Source organism: Lissotriton vulgaris, chromosome 2_1 (assembly GCF_964263255.1).
Source record: "Lissotriton vulgaris chromosome 2_1, aLisVul1.2, whole genome shotgun sequence".
Lineage (NCBI taxonomy): Eukaryota > Metazoa > Chordata > Amphibia > Caudata > Salamandridae > Lissotriton > Lissotriton vulgaris.
Genome location: NC_141687.1, coordinates 862,606,942 through 862,624,768, shown reverse-complemented (window position 1 = coordinate 862,624,768; position 17,827 = coordinate 862,606,942). Strand labels below are relative to the sequence as shown.

Genomic DNA, 17,827 nt, shown 5'->3' with positions numbered 1-17,827 from the left:
TGATGAACCAGGCAAAAAAAACCCCGCGAATACGCAAAGTTCCCCTCGAACACCCGCGAACACCCGTGAACACGCAAAAATAAAAAATCCGCAAATTTTGTGGATTGCGAATTCGCAAATCCGCAAATTCACGGACCGCGAATTCGCAAAATTCGCCCATGCTTAGTCTGGAGAAGCACAAACTGAGAATTGAAAATGGAACACAATAGTCGGGAGTTCTCTTTAATAATAATTAATTTCTACCCAAATGAACCCTTTTTGCAACATTAATCTATGCTCTAATCAATCGTGCATAGATTTTTTAGATTAATAATCAACTGTTCCATAATATCATATTACCTATAAACTGCAAATCAAAAAAGTATATCTCTTAGAAAAGCAGTAACCCACTGATCTATTTACATTACATGCACTTTGTGATCTGCATGGTAAACGTTCATTGCAGCAGCCATATTAACGTGCGATTTTATGATCACTTAAAACTTAAAACCTCAACTAGATAAAACTCAGATACCTCTCCAGTAAGAACATTAATCACCGGAGTTCTCTTGACATTTTTATTGTTGCATGGAAATTGCTGGAGGCATGGATTGCTGCAGCAGCTGCAGTTAAAACCAAAACAAACTTGCAAACCCTGCGCCCCCTGCAGTCAGCACCCGGTGCAGTGGCACAGTCGTACTGCTCTAGAACGGCCCTGTTTGTGTCATCATGCAGACTTAGACATGTAGACTTAGACGTCAAGAGAATGCTCAGAAAATAAAACCTCATAAGGCTGCAGGGCACTGACTACCTTTTTGTTTTTTCTGCAGGCCTTGGAGTTCCTCTTTAAGTATGCCCATGAATGTTTTAGTCATGTCCGGAACAAATACCAGCTGATATTTCAAGCCGTACCATATACAGACAAAAAGAGGTTAGAGAATGTATGTTGTGTGTCCATGTATGTTTATCTGAGTGTGCATATCTGTTTGTGTTTCAACGCGGGCAAACACTATGCCCTGCAGTTAAAATTGCTAGTGAGTATGCATGTCACAAACTCTCATACCAGTAATAGCCACAAAATTACTGAAAACTTAATCACTGAAACTTTGTGCACCACATTTCTGTTCAGTGGCGCACCATATTATTGTTGTTACTCTGCTTTTATTAACTCAGCCAATAACCTTATACGTGTCTCTTTCTTGCAGAGTTGGTGACATTTCTGACACGTTTCCTATGACAGTGACAGAATTAATGGGTTTCATTGAGTCGCTCTACATGTACCAGACCTACAAGGCTCTCGACCCAGAGGGAGCAAAGGAATTCCTGCCAAAAACACAAAAAAGGTAAGAAATTGAGTATTCAAAAACTGTGTTTTTAGGTACAGAGTAGCAGGAATACAATAGCTTTAAAATAACAGCCATGAAGTAGATTACCTTTGTTTTCACCATTTCTTTTTTACCTAAATAAGTCAGAATTTATTACTAAAAAAGTTCTACGGAGTAGACAAAAAAAACTGATTGAGGAGCCACTTAACTTTCACCAACAAAGGTTTCCTGTTTTTGTTTGTGGGCGATTTTTAGGTAGTACCGTACTTTTAAGGTATGAATGTATTGGTGGTATAGCTAGCCTGGGAGGGGTAAGGTATAAGCTAAATTGTCCATAAGTCTGTTGGGTTGCCTAAAAAAGCAATTTTGTGAAACGCTCCACATTTGAAAAGAAAAACATGTATTTCAACTCTGCTAAAAGCACCTTAGTTAACCATGGCACTACTGCAGAAATCACCTACAAGGATGGATACAAAACTGGACTTGAAATTGTTAACCCAAATTAAAATGCACTCCGATCGCTTGCATGTAGAGGCGCCAATCTTTACTAAGCCTCCCAATCCCACTGACTCTCCCTGCAGTCTACTTACATGATGGCACTATACAAACCAGCTCAAATAAAAGAATTAAAAATAAGTTCACAAATATGCATAAAAGAGACCGTGGTGCTGGAATGTTATTTAGAGAGGAAGTGTTGTTCAATAAACTGACCTCAGTAAAGTCCCAGGTTATTTTATGTTTTATGTTATAATACATAAATGTTTCCGGAAGAAAAATCTTTGAAAGGGCCTGTTAGAAATGGGTTTTCTAGTTAGCTGAGGTATTCCCCTGTCCAAGTAGGGACCCGCACTCTAGTCAGGGTAAGTTAGTTACACACCAAAAGCAACCTGTGCTCACCCCATGGTAGTTTGGCAAAGAGCAGGAAGGCTCATGCCCAGAGGTAATGTGTAAAGTATTTGTACATGACACACTGGGAACTTTTTACTCATTGTACTGCTTCATACCCAGGTCCCAGTGACTTATGTGGGTCTACCCTTTGTATATAACTACATCTGAGCAGGTGCTGACCTGCAAGGTTTTTGTTTTGATTTATTCAATAGCTGATCATGACAGACACCAAGACTTTGTCCTATTCTGAGGACCATATTAATCAACTATTGCAGGACCCTTCAAATAATGTTCTTTCTTCCACAACCCCTACTATTGATTTCACACTGAATGGCAAGGTAGCACGTCTGGACCGTCTTGAAAAGAAACTGGTACACACTCATTTACATGGTCATATTCAAGCCAAATATCTTCAGGTCACTATAATCCCAGTCGGTCTACAAGTGAGGAACAAACCAGCCATCTTTGTGGACCTACCTAAATTCAAGGAAGGTTTCAGCTTCGTTGCCAACAACTGCTCCTGGCACTGGATGGTGCTGGGAGTGAAAACGGTGGTTGACCAAGTACAAGTCCTCTTGAGATAGATTGATGCACTGTAATTGGAGATTTCTTGAGACTCAGCTTTGACAAATGTTAAGGATGCCTTAGAATGTCTAGATAAAACTTTAAAAGACTTTGAAACCAACACCCAGAATAAGAAACTGGAAAAATTAGCGAAAGATATCTGGTACTACAACAAGAAGAACATCTACCCATAACTCCAAGAGGATTATTTCAAACAGGACAACCAAGGCCGGTCTTCAAATAGAGGGAGAAGAGGATACCGGGGATGCAGCAGGAACTACACTACGTTTTCTGAATCACCTGGATCAAACAGCACTGACTGTGATAAGGAACAACCTGGCCCCAGCTTCTACTACAGACCACACAACCATTGGTACCCGCTCCAAGGACCCCTCCTTTTTTAGGCGAGGTACAAATGCGACCACCCAGAGGACGTAGCGGCAATTGGCAACAGAGACCCCAATGGGGACAGACACAGTTCAGCAGGAACTGGGAACAGGGACGAGCTCAGAAACAAGTCTGTTTTCAGCCCGAGAACCATGGAGAAATCCAAACCCGTGAAAAACCTACAGGTGGTAAAACGACCAGATAACCCCATAGTAAATATTTCTCCCTACACTCTGAAAGAAGAGGAAAGTAAGGTGCTCAGCAGGGGCCTAGCATTTGTGCCGACTGCTTACCCCAATCACTTTACCATTAGGACAGAGCTCCATTGCTTCTTTAGGAAGGTCCGCCTATGATATTTCTTCAGGCAATCCCCGGCATTCCATACCACCTCACTGACAGGACTAAGAGTACCATCGACCTTCTACCCACCGGCCCACGCAATGACAAATAAGATCCTTGCTTATGAGAGTGTGGTCATGAGGGATGTCGCCAACATTCTCGAAGTCAAGATATACGTCAACCAAAATGTCACCCACCTGGAGCGTGAAGCCTTTACTTCGTTGAAACTAACTAAGGAAATTGTCATTAAACCTGCAGACAAGGGTGGGGCCATTGTGATTCAGGATATGACCAAATACAAGACTGAGATTCTCAAACAGTTATAAGATGGGACCAGCTACCGAAGACTATGAGCAGACCCAACAAAGGATCTTGAAAAAAAGATCTTGAAAATCACTGAGGATGGGCTTGAAAGAGGTTTCGTATCCAATCTGGAATTTATTTACCTCAACCAAAAGCAGCCATGCATTCCAACCACATACACGCTGCCAAAAATTTACAAAGATATCCAGAATCCCCGCTGGACGGCCGATTGTTTCGGGGTGGGGCTCTCTACTGGAACTCCTAAGCAGATACATAGACTTCTTTTCGAAACCCATTGCAGAAACAACAAGGGCATACCTACGTGACATGATGGAGACAATCAATCTGGTGGACCAGCAACCCTTTGATCCTATGAAACAACTGTTAGTAACCTTTGATATCGTGTCTCTCTACACAAGCATACCTCAATGTTCCGCGGTAGAAGTGATGAGATTAGTATTGGATCAAAGACCAGCACCTATGGCAGTACCCACAGAATTCATCATCAGATTACTTCGAATTGCTATGATGAAGAATTTCTTTTACTTCCAAGGCAACTACTACCTACAGGTCAAGGGCATAGTGATGGGCGCGGCCTTTGCCCCTGACCTGGCAATTATCTTCATGGAATATCCAACTGAGAGGGCCAATAGTGAGTGACTAGATCAAATAGGTAGTGTCTAACACCACAAGGTTTGTTTAAAAGAACCCTCACCAGCCTGGTTGGTGTCATGCTTTATCATTGGGTTCCCAGTTGGGTAGCCAATTGCTACCCAACTGTGCTACAACACCTGATTACAGTGGAGCAGGTTTTTTGTTTTTGTTTGATGGCGCTGTGAGTGTGGCGTCGTTAAAAATACCTCTGGGAAACTCACTATTCAATAATTTATTCCCAGTGGCCCAGGGTATGTTTAAAAAATGGTGAGATGGATAATATTCAGAACTGCAAGTAAGTGTCTGGATTATTCTTTAGCCAGCATGTTTCAGCTCTTGAAAAACATTGGTGGAGCTTTCTTCAGGACCTCCCTATAATAATTAATGAGCAAAGGTGAAAAAGTGAGTGGTAAAAATTGAACCACGTGTGTATTGCATATTTACACACTCGCTAAGGCGTGCTTATTTTTTTGAATTATCTTCATGGACCATTTTGAAAGCTCTTTTATCCTCAGTACCGATAATCCTTTCAACAGCAGGGTCGTATTATGGAGTAGATATATAGACGATGTCCTGATGATTTGGACTGGAGATTTAGCAGAACTAACCCTTTTTCATGAATGGCTGAACCAGAGGAGTGATGACATACAGTTCACCGTACACTCTGCCTCTGGAGAAATCCATTTCCTCAACATCACTATTAAAAATGAGAACAACTCACTATTCACCACACTGTATTGCAAACCAGCTGAATGGAATTCCTTGCTCCATTACACTAGTCACCACCCACGTAGCCTAAGGGACAACTTACCCTTTGGGTAGTTTATGCCGATCCGTCGGAACTGCTCACGGAAGGAGGACTTCATGGCGGAATCAGAAGAAATATGTAAACGGGTTATGCAAAGAGGCTACCCCACATGACTGGTCAAGAGAGCACGTAAGAGGGCATGGTTCTGCCCCAGAGAAACACTCTTGATAGCAAGTGAACGGGAACGCAACTCCACACAGAGGTTGATCTGTGTCACCACTTTTTCCACTCAAAGCAATCCGATCAAGAATGTGGTCAATAAAAATTGGAATTTGATAGCTGACGACTTGCAACAATCAGACCTACCCATGCATTCCTTTTAAAAGGTGAAGAACGTGAAAGACCATTTTGTACGTTCACTCTTAGATCCACCTGAGGAACCATCCCTTTAGTCGCTATGGAGCTTACCCCCACCCGTGACCAATACAATGTGGGCACTGTAAGGCCTGTAGCATTGAGAAAATATGAGAGGGACCCCTTAAAGTTATCAAGGGAATTGAGGTACATGTACCAATAGAAAACAAGATTCCCCTGACCCAACAATCAAATAGTAAATCGAATACAATGATTAACAGTGCACTAAATTATAAAAACCACATCATATATTACAATGATACTTTATTGTTAAGAAAAATGTTTTTGCTTTAAATTTTCATTGCGGTACAAAAGGGGGTGGTAATGGACGGTGCATCTGAACCAATCAAACACTCACACCCAGTCAAAAGATCTGGGTTTAATCCATCACCGTTCTTTAGCCCACTCTGCCACTCCAGTTCAGACATGGCTATATGCAAATCAGTCTGACCCTGTGCCTCATGGGAACAGTCCAGCCCGAACTGCCAAGCCATGCCTTCCCTGGACCGGAAACAAGCTTCCGAGGACCGGTTTCTGGCATTCCAGCCGTCTTCAGCCCGGCTTGCTTGAATCCAGTGGCAAAGTAAGCAAGGGACTCACATATGAGCATACCCTGCCACATTTATGGTGGCCAAAAGCGGTACAAAAGGGGGTGGTAATGGGCGGAGCATCTGAACCAATCAAACACTCACATCCAGTCAAAAGATCTGGGTTTAATCCATCACTGTTCTTTAGCCTACTCTGCCACCCCAGTTCAGACATGGCTATATGCAAATAAGTCTGACCCTGTGCCTCATGGGAACAGTCCAGCCGGAACTGCCAAGCCATGCCTTCCCTGGACCGGAAACAAGCTTCCGAGGACCGGTTTCTGGCATTCCAGCCGTCTTCAGCCTGGCTTGCTTGAATCCAGTGGCAAAGTGAGCAAGGGACTCACGTCTGAGCATACCCTGCCACATTTATGGTGGCCAAAAGCGGTACAAAAGGGGGTGGTAATGGGCGGAGCATCTGAACCAATCAAACACTCACATCCAGTCAAAAGATCTGGGTTTAATCCATCACTGTTCTTTAGCCCACTCTGCCACCCCAGTTCAGACATGGCTATATGCAAATAAGTCTGACCCTGTGCCTCACTGGAACAGTCCAGCCGGAACTGCCAAGCCATGCCTTCCCTGGACCGGAAACAAGCTTCCGAGGACCGGTTTCTGGCATTCCAGCCATCTTCAGCCTGGCTTGCTTGAATCCAGTGGCAAAGTGAGCAAGGGACTCACGTCTGAGCATACCCTGCCACACTTATGGCGGCCAAAAGCGATACAAAAGGGGGTGGTAATGGATGGAGCATCTGAACCAATCAAACACTCACACCCAGTCAAAAGATCTGGGTTTAATCCATCACCGTTCTTTAGCCTACTCTGCCACCCCAGTTCAGACATGGCTATATGCAAATCAGTCTGACCCTGTGCCTCATGGGAACAGTCCAGCCCGAACTGCCAAGCCATGCCTTCCCTGGACCGGAAACAAGCTTCTGAGGACCGGTTTCTGGCATTCCAGCCGTCTTCAGCCGGGCTTGCTTGAATCCAGTGGCAAAGTGAGCAAGGGACTCACGTCTGCGCATACCCTGCCACACTTATGGCAGCCAAAAGCGGTACAAAAGGGGGTGGTAATGGACGGAGCATCTGAACCAATCAAACACTCACACCCAGCCAAAAGATCTGGGTTTAATCCATCACGTTCTTTAGCCCACTCTGCCACCCCAGTTCAGACATGGCTATATGCAAATCAGTCTGACCCTGTGCCTCATGGGAACAGTCCAGCCCGAACTGCCAAGCCATGCCTTCCCTGGACCGGAAACAAGCTTCCGAGGACCGGTTTCTGGCATTCCAGCCGTCTTCAGCCCGGCTTGCTTGAATCCAGTGGCAAAGTGAGCAAGGGACTCACGTCTGAGCACACCAAATAAAAACTTATAAAGGCTTAAACAAATAACCTTATTAAATCAATCTCTACCTCATCCATAAAAAACATGTAATTCACATACAAATACTTCCTACCACATAGAAATTATGACCAGCATAATCGAGACAGACATAAATGTAAGACACAAAACTTGTCAAATCCTAATGTGCATCATGAATTGTGATCAAAAACACAAGGGTTAATACAATGATTCAATCTGTATTTAACACATTTGTGTTGATCCTTTAGATTGCACCCTTAATAGAGTTGACACGTTTTGATGGTTTTCTGTTTACTACACCATCTTTTTCAAGACAACCAATTTCTCTGTCTCCGTGCAATTTAATACTTCACTCCCTACATAAAACAGATATATATAAAATCAATAAATACATTCTGTACATATCAACTTATCAGAACAATTTCCTTTCCTATACCCTTATTTCTTAACATTGTATATATAGGGATAAATACATATTTGTGCAATACCATCATTTTCAAGAAACAGAATTTTTCTATCTCTATACAATTTGATACTCTCCTCCCTACATACAACAAAATTGCATAGAATCAATAGATAAATTGTATACATGTCAAATTCCTAGAGCAGTTCCCTTTCCTGTGCCTTCATTTCTTAACATTACATATATAGGGATGTTATCAGGGACATCATTTTATATTTCTCAGTGATGTTACTCCCCCTCTTCTTTAGTAAAGTATTAAATTGCATGGAGACAGAGAAATTGGTTGTCTTGAAAAAGATGGTGCGGTAAACAGAAAACCATCGAAACGCGTCAACGCTATTAAGGGTGCAATCTCAAGGATCGACACAAATGTGTTCAATACAGATGGAATCATTGTATTAACCATAGTGTTTTTGATCACAATTCATGATGCACATTAGGATTTGACAAGTTTTGTGTCTTACATTTATGTCTGTCTCGATTATGCTGGTTATTTCTATGTGGTAGGAAGTATTTTATGTGAATTACATGTTTTTTATGGATCGGGCCTGCCCCCATACCGGTGATGGAGCTCAGAAACCTGGGAGTATGGCTCGACCACACCTTATGTTTTACCACCCACACTAAGAGAGTGGCAGCATGCTGTTTTGGTGTTCTGCGTGGACTGAGGCCGGTGCTCAAATTTTTCGATGCTCCGACGAGACAGTTGGTCATCCAAGCGACGATCATCTCCCGGCTGGACTACGCCAGCTCGCTCCTGCTGGGAGCTAACCAATCTGAGATTGTTCGCCTGCAGCGTGTCCAGAACGCGGCTGCGAGAGCAGTGGTGGGTCTGCCGAGGTCCTGTCCCACGTCCAATACTCTGCGGTCCCTACACTGGCTACCAGTGAAAAGCCGAATCCATTTTAAGGTACTCAGCCTCGCTTTTAAAATTTTAAAAGGATCGGCACCTGAGATCCTCAATAATCTTCTATCCCCTTATGTCCCGACTCGCTCCCTCAGATCTCTTGGGCAATCCCTTGCGGTTACCCCGCGTTTCAGGCTTAGCCGGATGGGCGGGCGCTCCTTCCGTGTGAGAGCTGCGGCTCTCTGGAATTCTCTCCCTTTGGAAATCCGCCTCTTAGAGGATCTACTAGCATTTCGTAGGGCCGTGAAAACCTACCTGTTTTAAACTTTTTATGTTGATCTTCACCTTTTTTTTTCCTTGCGTTGTGTTATGTTCACCTTTTCCATGCGCCAGGACGCTCCTTCGCTGGAGCAGCTGTGCGCAAAATAAATGTAGCTAACATAACATAACATAACATGAGGTAGAGATTGATTTAATAAGGTTATTTGTTTAAGCCTTTATAAGTTTTTATTTGGTGTACAATGACATTTTAAAGCAAAAAATTTTTTTTAACAATAAATAATGATTGTAATATATGATGTGGTTTTTATAGGTTAGTGCACTGTTAATCATTGTATTCGATTTACTATTTGATTGTTGAGTCAGGGGAATCTATTTTTCTACTGTAAGGCCTGTACCATGACAATTCAGACTAAACAACTCATATTTAAGCAACATACAATTGAGCTCAAGTCTTTCACTAATTGTAACACTTCTAAAATCATCTATGGAATCATCTACCCTTGTGATAAAATCTATATTCGTCATACGCAGCAAAATGTGAAGGAGCGCATACTATAGAATTGTAGTAGGATATGGTGTGAAGTGCAAGGTGCACCCCGGTAGAACATTTAAAAAATGCAAATCATGGACCTGAAGACCTCAAATGGCTAGTTTTGGAGAAGGCAAAACTAGTTATCAGAGGGGACAGTATCGAGACGATTCTCAAGGGAGGAGAATGTAAATGGATGTACCGCTTGGATTCCATCAATGGGGGCCTCAATGAACTGGACACTAACCAGGCACAATTGTCTTGTCTAACCTCAGACTAATATTATAAATGCTTATGTGTTATGGCAGATTTCGGCCCTATTTGTCCAGATAAACCACCAGCCTCTGCGTAATTTGTTGAGTTTGTAATCATTTGCTTTTACCTGTTTAGATTAAGTCTTTGCACATGTATATATATTCACACATGCAACCATCCTCTAAGCAATCTGTTTGTTCCCCAATATTTATTTTTAACAAAACTGTATGTAGTCCAAAGTACAGTTCATCTGTTTTTCCCTACCAGTCTAGGTTTAATGAGTTTATGTACAATTAAATCGAAGAATATGTAACAATCTTTTGGTCAATTTCGATGCTTCCCTATGTTGGAAAGTGGGTTATTGGTAGGAACAAATGTAGGTCACTGGCAATAAGGCCACTAACACATGATAGGACACAGCATAGGTCTTAGAAAATTATTCCTATGGTCAACCCTCGGTAACGTGGCTGCGAGCACACTGGCTTATCTTCAAAGACAGGTATGTAAAGCATTTAACAACAGCTTTTCAGTAAATAATTAAGACACAACACATAATAAAAATCTAACACCAATTTATAAAGATATGAATTATTTTTTATCTTTAAAATGACACCAAAACAACAAAAATCCAATGTAGGCAACCGGAGATATGAATTTTCAAAGATTTAATGAAATATAGCACTTAGAAGATTATAGCACCATATTGTGATACCTGCTCGCGATAGACCGGGGCAAAGTCAAAGTTTCAGGCCGGGCATGATGGAGCCCTGAGTGGATACAGCCCCGGCAGGTCCTGGTCTCAGTTTCTACCTTCACACTTAGAAATTTTTCTGGAGCTTTTTCTCTCGAGGCCCCTTGAAGCTCCCAGCCAGTCCGGATCCGGTGAGGGCTCGCCGGCTTGACTTGTGACGAGGTCCCGGTGAACTACTCTGGAGCGGACTTAGAAAATAATTCAAGTTTGCTTCAGCGGGCCAAACCAGAAATCCAGGCCCACACCCGATGGAAGGCAGGCGGCTTGGCTCTCGCGGTTGCTCCTGGTCGACTTTTCTACAAACGGACTTAGAAACTTTTCTGGAGCTTTTTCTCGTGGGGTCTCTCGATGCTCCTCATGTAGCCAGATCTGGTGAGGGCTCGCCGGCTTCAGATTTTCTCTATTCCTGGTCAATCTCTGAAAGTCGATGCTATGGAGCTGTTAGCAGGACGAACCTGGTTGGCTTGGCCGGCTCGCGGTTGAAGGCAGGCTGCCTGGCTGTCCAGGTTGAGTCAGTCCCTCTATGAAGCTTTTTTTCAAAGTTGGTCCAAAGTTCTCCAAACTTCTTGACCTTCTTCCTGAAGTTCCTCAAGACGTCCCAAAGTGTCTCAAACTTACTCCAAGGGTCTGGAAGCTCCAAGAGTGTCCTTGAAAGTTGAGGACTTCAGTTCCCACAATCCACTGGTACAAAACCCATAAAAATCCACTGATGGGTCTCGAAGATGTAGATTTAGTTGGTAATGTTCCAGTTGAGCTTCTTTTAACCTGTAGCATTCAGGGAGTCCACTCTTTAGTCCTTTTCCAGCAAGATAATTCACAGGGCTGCAGTTTCAGATGATGCAGTCTTCATAGTTCAGGCCTTAGAGTTCCTTGTACAGCAAATTCTTCTCAGCAGGACACTTCTTGCTTCATTCAGTTTCAAGCAGCAGATCTGGACGGCTCTGCCCCTGTCAGATACTTATTCAAAATTATTTGGGTCAAGCAACAGGTCACTTCTGACCAATGAGTGCGGGGTAACTCCTCATAGTTATGGCCACATCCTGTACAGTGTGGCATTATTTTGTCTGAGAGTGCATCAAAACTTCTAAATCCATAATTGCCGACTATCTATCAGGGAGGCAAGAGCTGGCTAAAAACACCCCCTGGGATGGCTTATCTCCATGGACTCTCTCCCTTCCATCTGCACATACCTTTCTTACGCCTAGCCCTGACTCTGGGTCAAGAGTGTAAGAGTGAAACTGAAACCCATGCCTCCCCACTGCCTTTGAAGAGCATGGTTTATGACTCCACCCCCTGGCCTGGAAACCCTACAGACCAGCACACTGGCCTCCCAGCAGAGTTGTTAACCCCAGGGGTTCTTTATCACCTCTTCAAAGCAGCCTGGCTAATCCACTTAACTCTGACCAATCAGGGCAGACCACTGGAAAGCTGATTTTGGAGTTACAAACAAGAACGTTTTATAAATTATTGTATGTAATGTACACTTTAGGAAACATTTAACAATATAATATTGTTGGATTTACTACTATCATTCTGGGAAGTCTTTGAGTGGTCCGGCTAGTCCTCTCCTATCAATATTTAAAAATCAATTACTTACTACCATGTTAACCTATGGGCCAAAGGGTTTGTAATGGGAAAAATGACTTGGGCCAGTTTTCTAGCACCAGGGCTTAGAAAAACATATTTTATAAGTAGTTCCCCTATTTCTACAGGACCCCCACCCCCTGTGCAACTTGGGGAGACTTTAGGGGTTCTGAATCTGCAGAAATATGGCAGATCCTCCGTACCCAGTGCTCCGAGCATCAATGTCGAATTTGAGCAGCACTTTAACACAATGTGGGGAGTGAAATGTGAAATTTCACTTACCCAAGCATATAAAAACTCATTTTATAAGGGTGTACCTTATAGATAACTGACCCCCCCCCCCACCCCTGAGATACATAGGGGAGAACCTGGGGGTCCCTAATATGCCAAATCATTGTAGAGTTTCCATTTTTAAGTGCCGCTATCACCAAAGTCGAGTTAGAGCAAAACCTACTGTTTAAAAGCAGTCCTGGCACCCAGTGCTGCTCTTAAACTGACCTCAGGCTTCAGCAAAAAGCTGCTGGCTTCTAAACTGCCATGTCTCAGGGTACTGGGGTCTTTTCGGTAGTTTCAATCCCCTGCCCTATTATATACAAGGGGCCTATAGGGTAGGTCATGCCAATTACAGGGGTACCCCACCATACCATAGTGTACCCTAGTTTATGCTGGGTGTTTTATCTGTATTCTAATGTGTTCCTTTCAGCTCAGCACTTCCCCTGAGCCGGGTTAGGCAGAGCCCAGGGTCAGTCAAAATCAGTTACCACCAGCACCAGTCAGCAAAAAGTTGAAGGGGTGCCCAGGGCACAGGATGACTTTGCAACACACTGTGTTTGTCGTAATGGGCTCCACTGTCTCCTTTAATGCTTATGTATGCCCACGAATAAGCTTTATACTTGAAAGACGCCTTGCCGCTTTACTCGAGAGCTTTCGTTACATGACCAAGCCCATCATGTATTTCTATGTATGCCAATCTAATGTACCGCACTGTATGCACCTTTTTCACTGATGTCCGTAATCCATTCACCGTTACACGCTATTGTTGCCTTACATGGAGTCTTTTCAGCATGACTACGGCGTAATTCTATGAGTCACTATGATTAGCCACGTTCCCCAGTTGTAACGCGTTCTAATGTGTGCACACAACCAACTTTATCTCTAGTACTTTTCTGAAGTCATCTAGTCTCGGAGTTCCACACACAGAAATGGACTGTCCTGACAGATTGGAGGTAGGAAGATGCTAGATTTTCCCTCAGAGAATGTCGCTTTCTACGTTTCTCTGTTAAACCTGTTTTCCTTCAGATACTAGGCTTATTCTTATACTGGCAAGGTGGATCACCCATTATTAGCGAAAGGCGCGTGCTGAAGAGAATGCCTCCCACGCTTCACTCCCAATGCTTTAACTATTTCCTTCTAGTGAAAGCACTTCTAGTTTTCCTTCTCCAGCCCCCGCAATAATGCTGCATTCTTTACAAGGCTGTGGATATAGCGCCACCAGCCCTCTCTTTGGCAACACTGTTTTCCCAATTTGTTTCCAAGTCACTTCAGTTAAGACCGGCCTCTTTTCTTTTACAGGTTTCAAGAATGCGTGGCCTTATTCGAGAGGCAATTTGATATTATATCTGGTATGCGTTACTTTTGTTCTGATAATAACGGCCCTACGCTTACAATTAGGGCTAGGTTGTGACACTGGCTTCTCTTTCTTCTTTTTGGTTTCAGATTTATCGAATTGAGTATGTGAACCTTTGGGTCCATGCCTATTACAATTGAAGCGTCTTTTGCAGCTTCTACCTAATTCTAGTAGGTGTTGATAGTTTTCACGTTCCTAGTATCTCCATGAATCAAACCTGTTTGATTTATTCTGATAGCATCCTATTTTCATCGTAGGTGCCTACCCTCCGCTCTCTGTCCAAGTGAGCCTATGGGCCTGATCGTAACTCTACCACCCCCAGCCAAGGGTGGCACATGGTAATTGTTTAGTGTTATTTTACCTTCCCCATTCATTTTTAAACAATGAATCGCACAGTTTTTTATCCTAGTACTCCCTTTTCAATTTCCCCAGGTGCCCCATTGTCCTAGTCCTGAGGAATACCCCGTTGTAAGGATCACAACAGCCTACACTATATTGGGGGTCAAAACGTCGACTGTGTTTCTGTTCTATGACAGCCACTATCAACAGTGATTTGCAACTGTGATACTGAATATATTTTCAAGCATGGCAATGTTAAAAATGATCGCAATATCTTGTTGCAAATACAAGCCACTTCCAATGTAATCAATTTTGTGATGATAACGATGTCACCACCTTTCCCTTACACCTTTGCAACCCTGACTTAATGCACTTTTACCTTCCCTTTCCTTTCTCCCACTTCTGTGGCACACTAGTGTAAAATATTTTTCAATCATATGCTGACTGACCAGCACTGAGGATTGTTAAATGTGATTAAATAACATTGAACCAAATAATCTGTAATGCATTAGAGTTATTTTGTTTTATTTGGTTGAAATTTTCATTGTTTCTAGTGATTGCACACTGGGACCTTTTCTCATTGTACCACGCACACAAAGCAGCACAGTGAAAACACCACAAAACTACTCCACACCGGTTTAGAATGATAGCCAATATTTATCTGAGTAAAATAAGACAAAAACAACACAAATCCAACCTGCCCAAGTCAAGATATGAATACTCTCAAAAATAAATAACGTTATAGTTCTTAGAAGGCAACAGCTCCAACTGGCGCTATCTGGTCATTCTTTATCGGGACAAATCCACAAGTTCAGTCTAAACCGTGAAGAAGCATGTGCCGGATACAGGAGCCAAGCGTACCCATGTGCAGTACCTTGAATCAAAGATGGGGCAAGGTGCAGGGGAGGCGAGGAGTAGCTAAAGCAGTTGATGCCTCAGTTCCTTAGTGCTATGCCGGTAGTTGGCACGTTGAGACTCGGAGACGGTGTGTTGCACAAAGGAGGTGAGGTGTCACTGTAGTGAGTGAGGCGTCGGTTCCTGGTAGCTGTGCAGGGTCATTCAGCTGCTAAAGGCAGGGAACGATGAGGGGCACAGGGGAGGTGATGCGTCGGTTGGTGGTGCAAAATGTCTGTTCCTTACTTTGGTATGGTGTCAATGGTGAAGTCAGCGGTCAGCCACAAGTCGTAAATGTCGACCCTCTGGACTACAGGTGCGGTGTTGGAGCTGGACCAGTGTGCCATGGACTTCGGTGACCCGATGCTTGAGACTCACACAGTGGCGATTCTTCGGGGTTGCTAAGGCAGCGTCCGAGATTGCATTGTAAGTCTCAGTTATTGTGTTGACCAGGGACTACAGCTTCGTGCAGGCAGCGGCGTCAGAGTTTGCGGAGAGCTGCTAGTTCAAAAGTGAAGATTTTTACTCGAGCTGCAGCTTTCTCAACGCGAACTGGTATTTTCTCATCGTGAGCGGTCGTGAGCATACGTGACCCCTCGCAATGTGAAACCTGACCGCCCGCATTGAGAATCTCGCCAGGAGGTTTATTTTTGACGCTCACGATCGGCAACTTGACTTTGCTGATCGCAAAGGAGGAAAAAGTCTCGCCTGGATGTCATTTTGCTTGCTCACGGTCGGTCTCCAGGCACAGAGTTCTATGCCCACGCTGCGCTACCAGTTGCATTTCAGCCAGTGATGTGAGTACTTGCCAGGGAACCGTTCTTAAGGTGTCACAGGTAGATGGTGGGGGTCCCTCATAGGAGATCTTTGATGTCCCTGAGGCCTCAAAGAACAGAGGACAAGCTTAACAAGCCCTTGGAGAGCAACTTTCAGGGGGGCACACAGCAGCAGGTAGTTGACCCAAGCCAGCCTCTATTCAGGAACGGCATGTGGTCCCTTCCAATGCAAGTTATCATTCTTGTGCATAACAGATTCCTCTGACCGATTCCTCTGACTACAATGTAGTTCCAGGTTCTCCGGTCCCACATCCTTACATGTGTATCTCACCCTTTGCTGAAGTGTGGCAGCAGTAGTTATACTACAGTGTGTCTTTGAAGTTGGGTGTGGTTCAAAGAGTCTCTCTTTTAACAACAGATGACTCTCCTAAATGCCAATCCTGTGTACTATGAGGCACTGGAATGCAGATCCTAATCTTTAGTGGGACCATGAGTTGGTTCCAGAAGCCAACTGTCAAAACCTCTCTCTCAATCTCTCCATCTAGGTCCGCAAATGGCAGAGGTTTGTTGTTACAGTTGTATGCCCAGTTTTTTATAGCTGTCACTGTGGAATGCCCAGATGTGCTCCACCAACCACCAGTGTGGACTGGAGCCAAGCACAAAGGCACACAAGAGAATGTTAGAGCATAGAAATGCCCAAGTTCTAGTAGTGTTATTTCTACCTGAGTCATGACAAAGCCACCTTTACCACTGGGGAGGGGCTATCACTTTGAATCCAATGATATCAAACATGAGGAGGATGAACCACTGCAATCCAGGGTTGCAGTCCATAGTACCAGTCTGCAATGGCAGGCTGGGCACATATTCAGCGGCACCATCATGCCAGTGCACACACCAGCCCGCAATGGCAAGCTGGACACATGTTTAGGTGCAGCATTGGTGCAACACTCACACCAGTCTTCACTGGCAGGCTGGTCATGTTTTTGGAAGACCAGCGGTGCACCACGCACCCCAGTCTGTAGTGGCAGGCTGATCACATATTTGGGAAATACCAGCAGTGTGCCACGCACCCTAGTCTGCGATGGTAGGCCGGTCACATATTTGGAAATACCAGCAGTGCATTCTAGATCAGCACAACAACAGGTCATTAGGAGGGTCCCATGGGAAATAATTTAACGACCAAACACAGATACGTCCCCCAAAGAAAGACAGTGTGAACAACAAAGAGTAACTGTGGGTCTAGACAACATAATCCATGACACAATGTCTGTGGTGTAGCTCTATTCTAAATAAATTATACAATTTAACAAAACTGCAAAGCAGTGCGTAAAAAAGTGTGAGTGACTAAGTGCAAATTCTAAAATTGGGGAACCGGGAGGGAAGGTTATTTATTAGGTACCTCACGTGTTTCCAAAGTATAAAAAAAACAGTGTGGAAGAAAATAGTAGGTTTAACAAATAGCTACTATATATATTCATATAAGGTCATTGACAGTTATTTATTTTTTTAACTTTTATGCCTTTGTCCACATTTATTCTTTGTTAATTTGACCGGTATTTATTCAATTAAATATGTGATTTTGAAAAAATTATGCTTCATCTGGTATATTTCCACTTTTATTTAACTGATGAGGGCACAGTAGCATTTCAGTCCCTGGTAGGTTTTAGTGCTAAAAGAGGAGATGTGCAATGCATCACCCATATGAAATGCTCTCATAGAAAAACATTCACATAGTAAAATAAATGCATGCACATCTGAGGCTGTTTAACGATGCATTAGAAAACCTATTATACTCCCCTCTCAGTCTTCAGAGCCCTTGGCCTGGAAATCATGACTAACAGCTATCCGAATGATGGAAAAGAATAGTGAGGGCCTCATTTAGGCTCCGGAAGAAAATAGTAGGTTTAACAAATAGCTACTATATATAT

At 43.5% G+C, this 17,827-nt stretch overlaps 1 protein-coding gene across 1 annotated transcript in view; it reads left to right on the top strand.

Moving 5' to 3' along the window:
- Positions 1-17,827, top strand: part of LOC147731310 (putative methyltransferase DDB_G0268948) — a 599,606-nt gene that overhangs the window by 569,310 nt on the left and 12,469 nt on the right. Inside the window, exons 5-6 of the mRNA XM_086958721.1 lie at positions 810-910; positions 1,185-1,322. Of these exons, the coding sequence (XP_086814847.1) occupies positions 810-910; positions 1,185-1,322 (239 nt within the window). The remainder of the gene's footprint in view (positions 1-809; positions 911-1,184; positions 1,323-17,827) is intronic.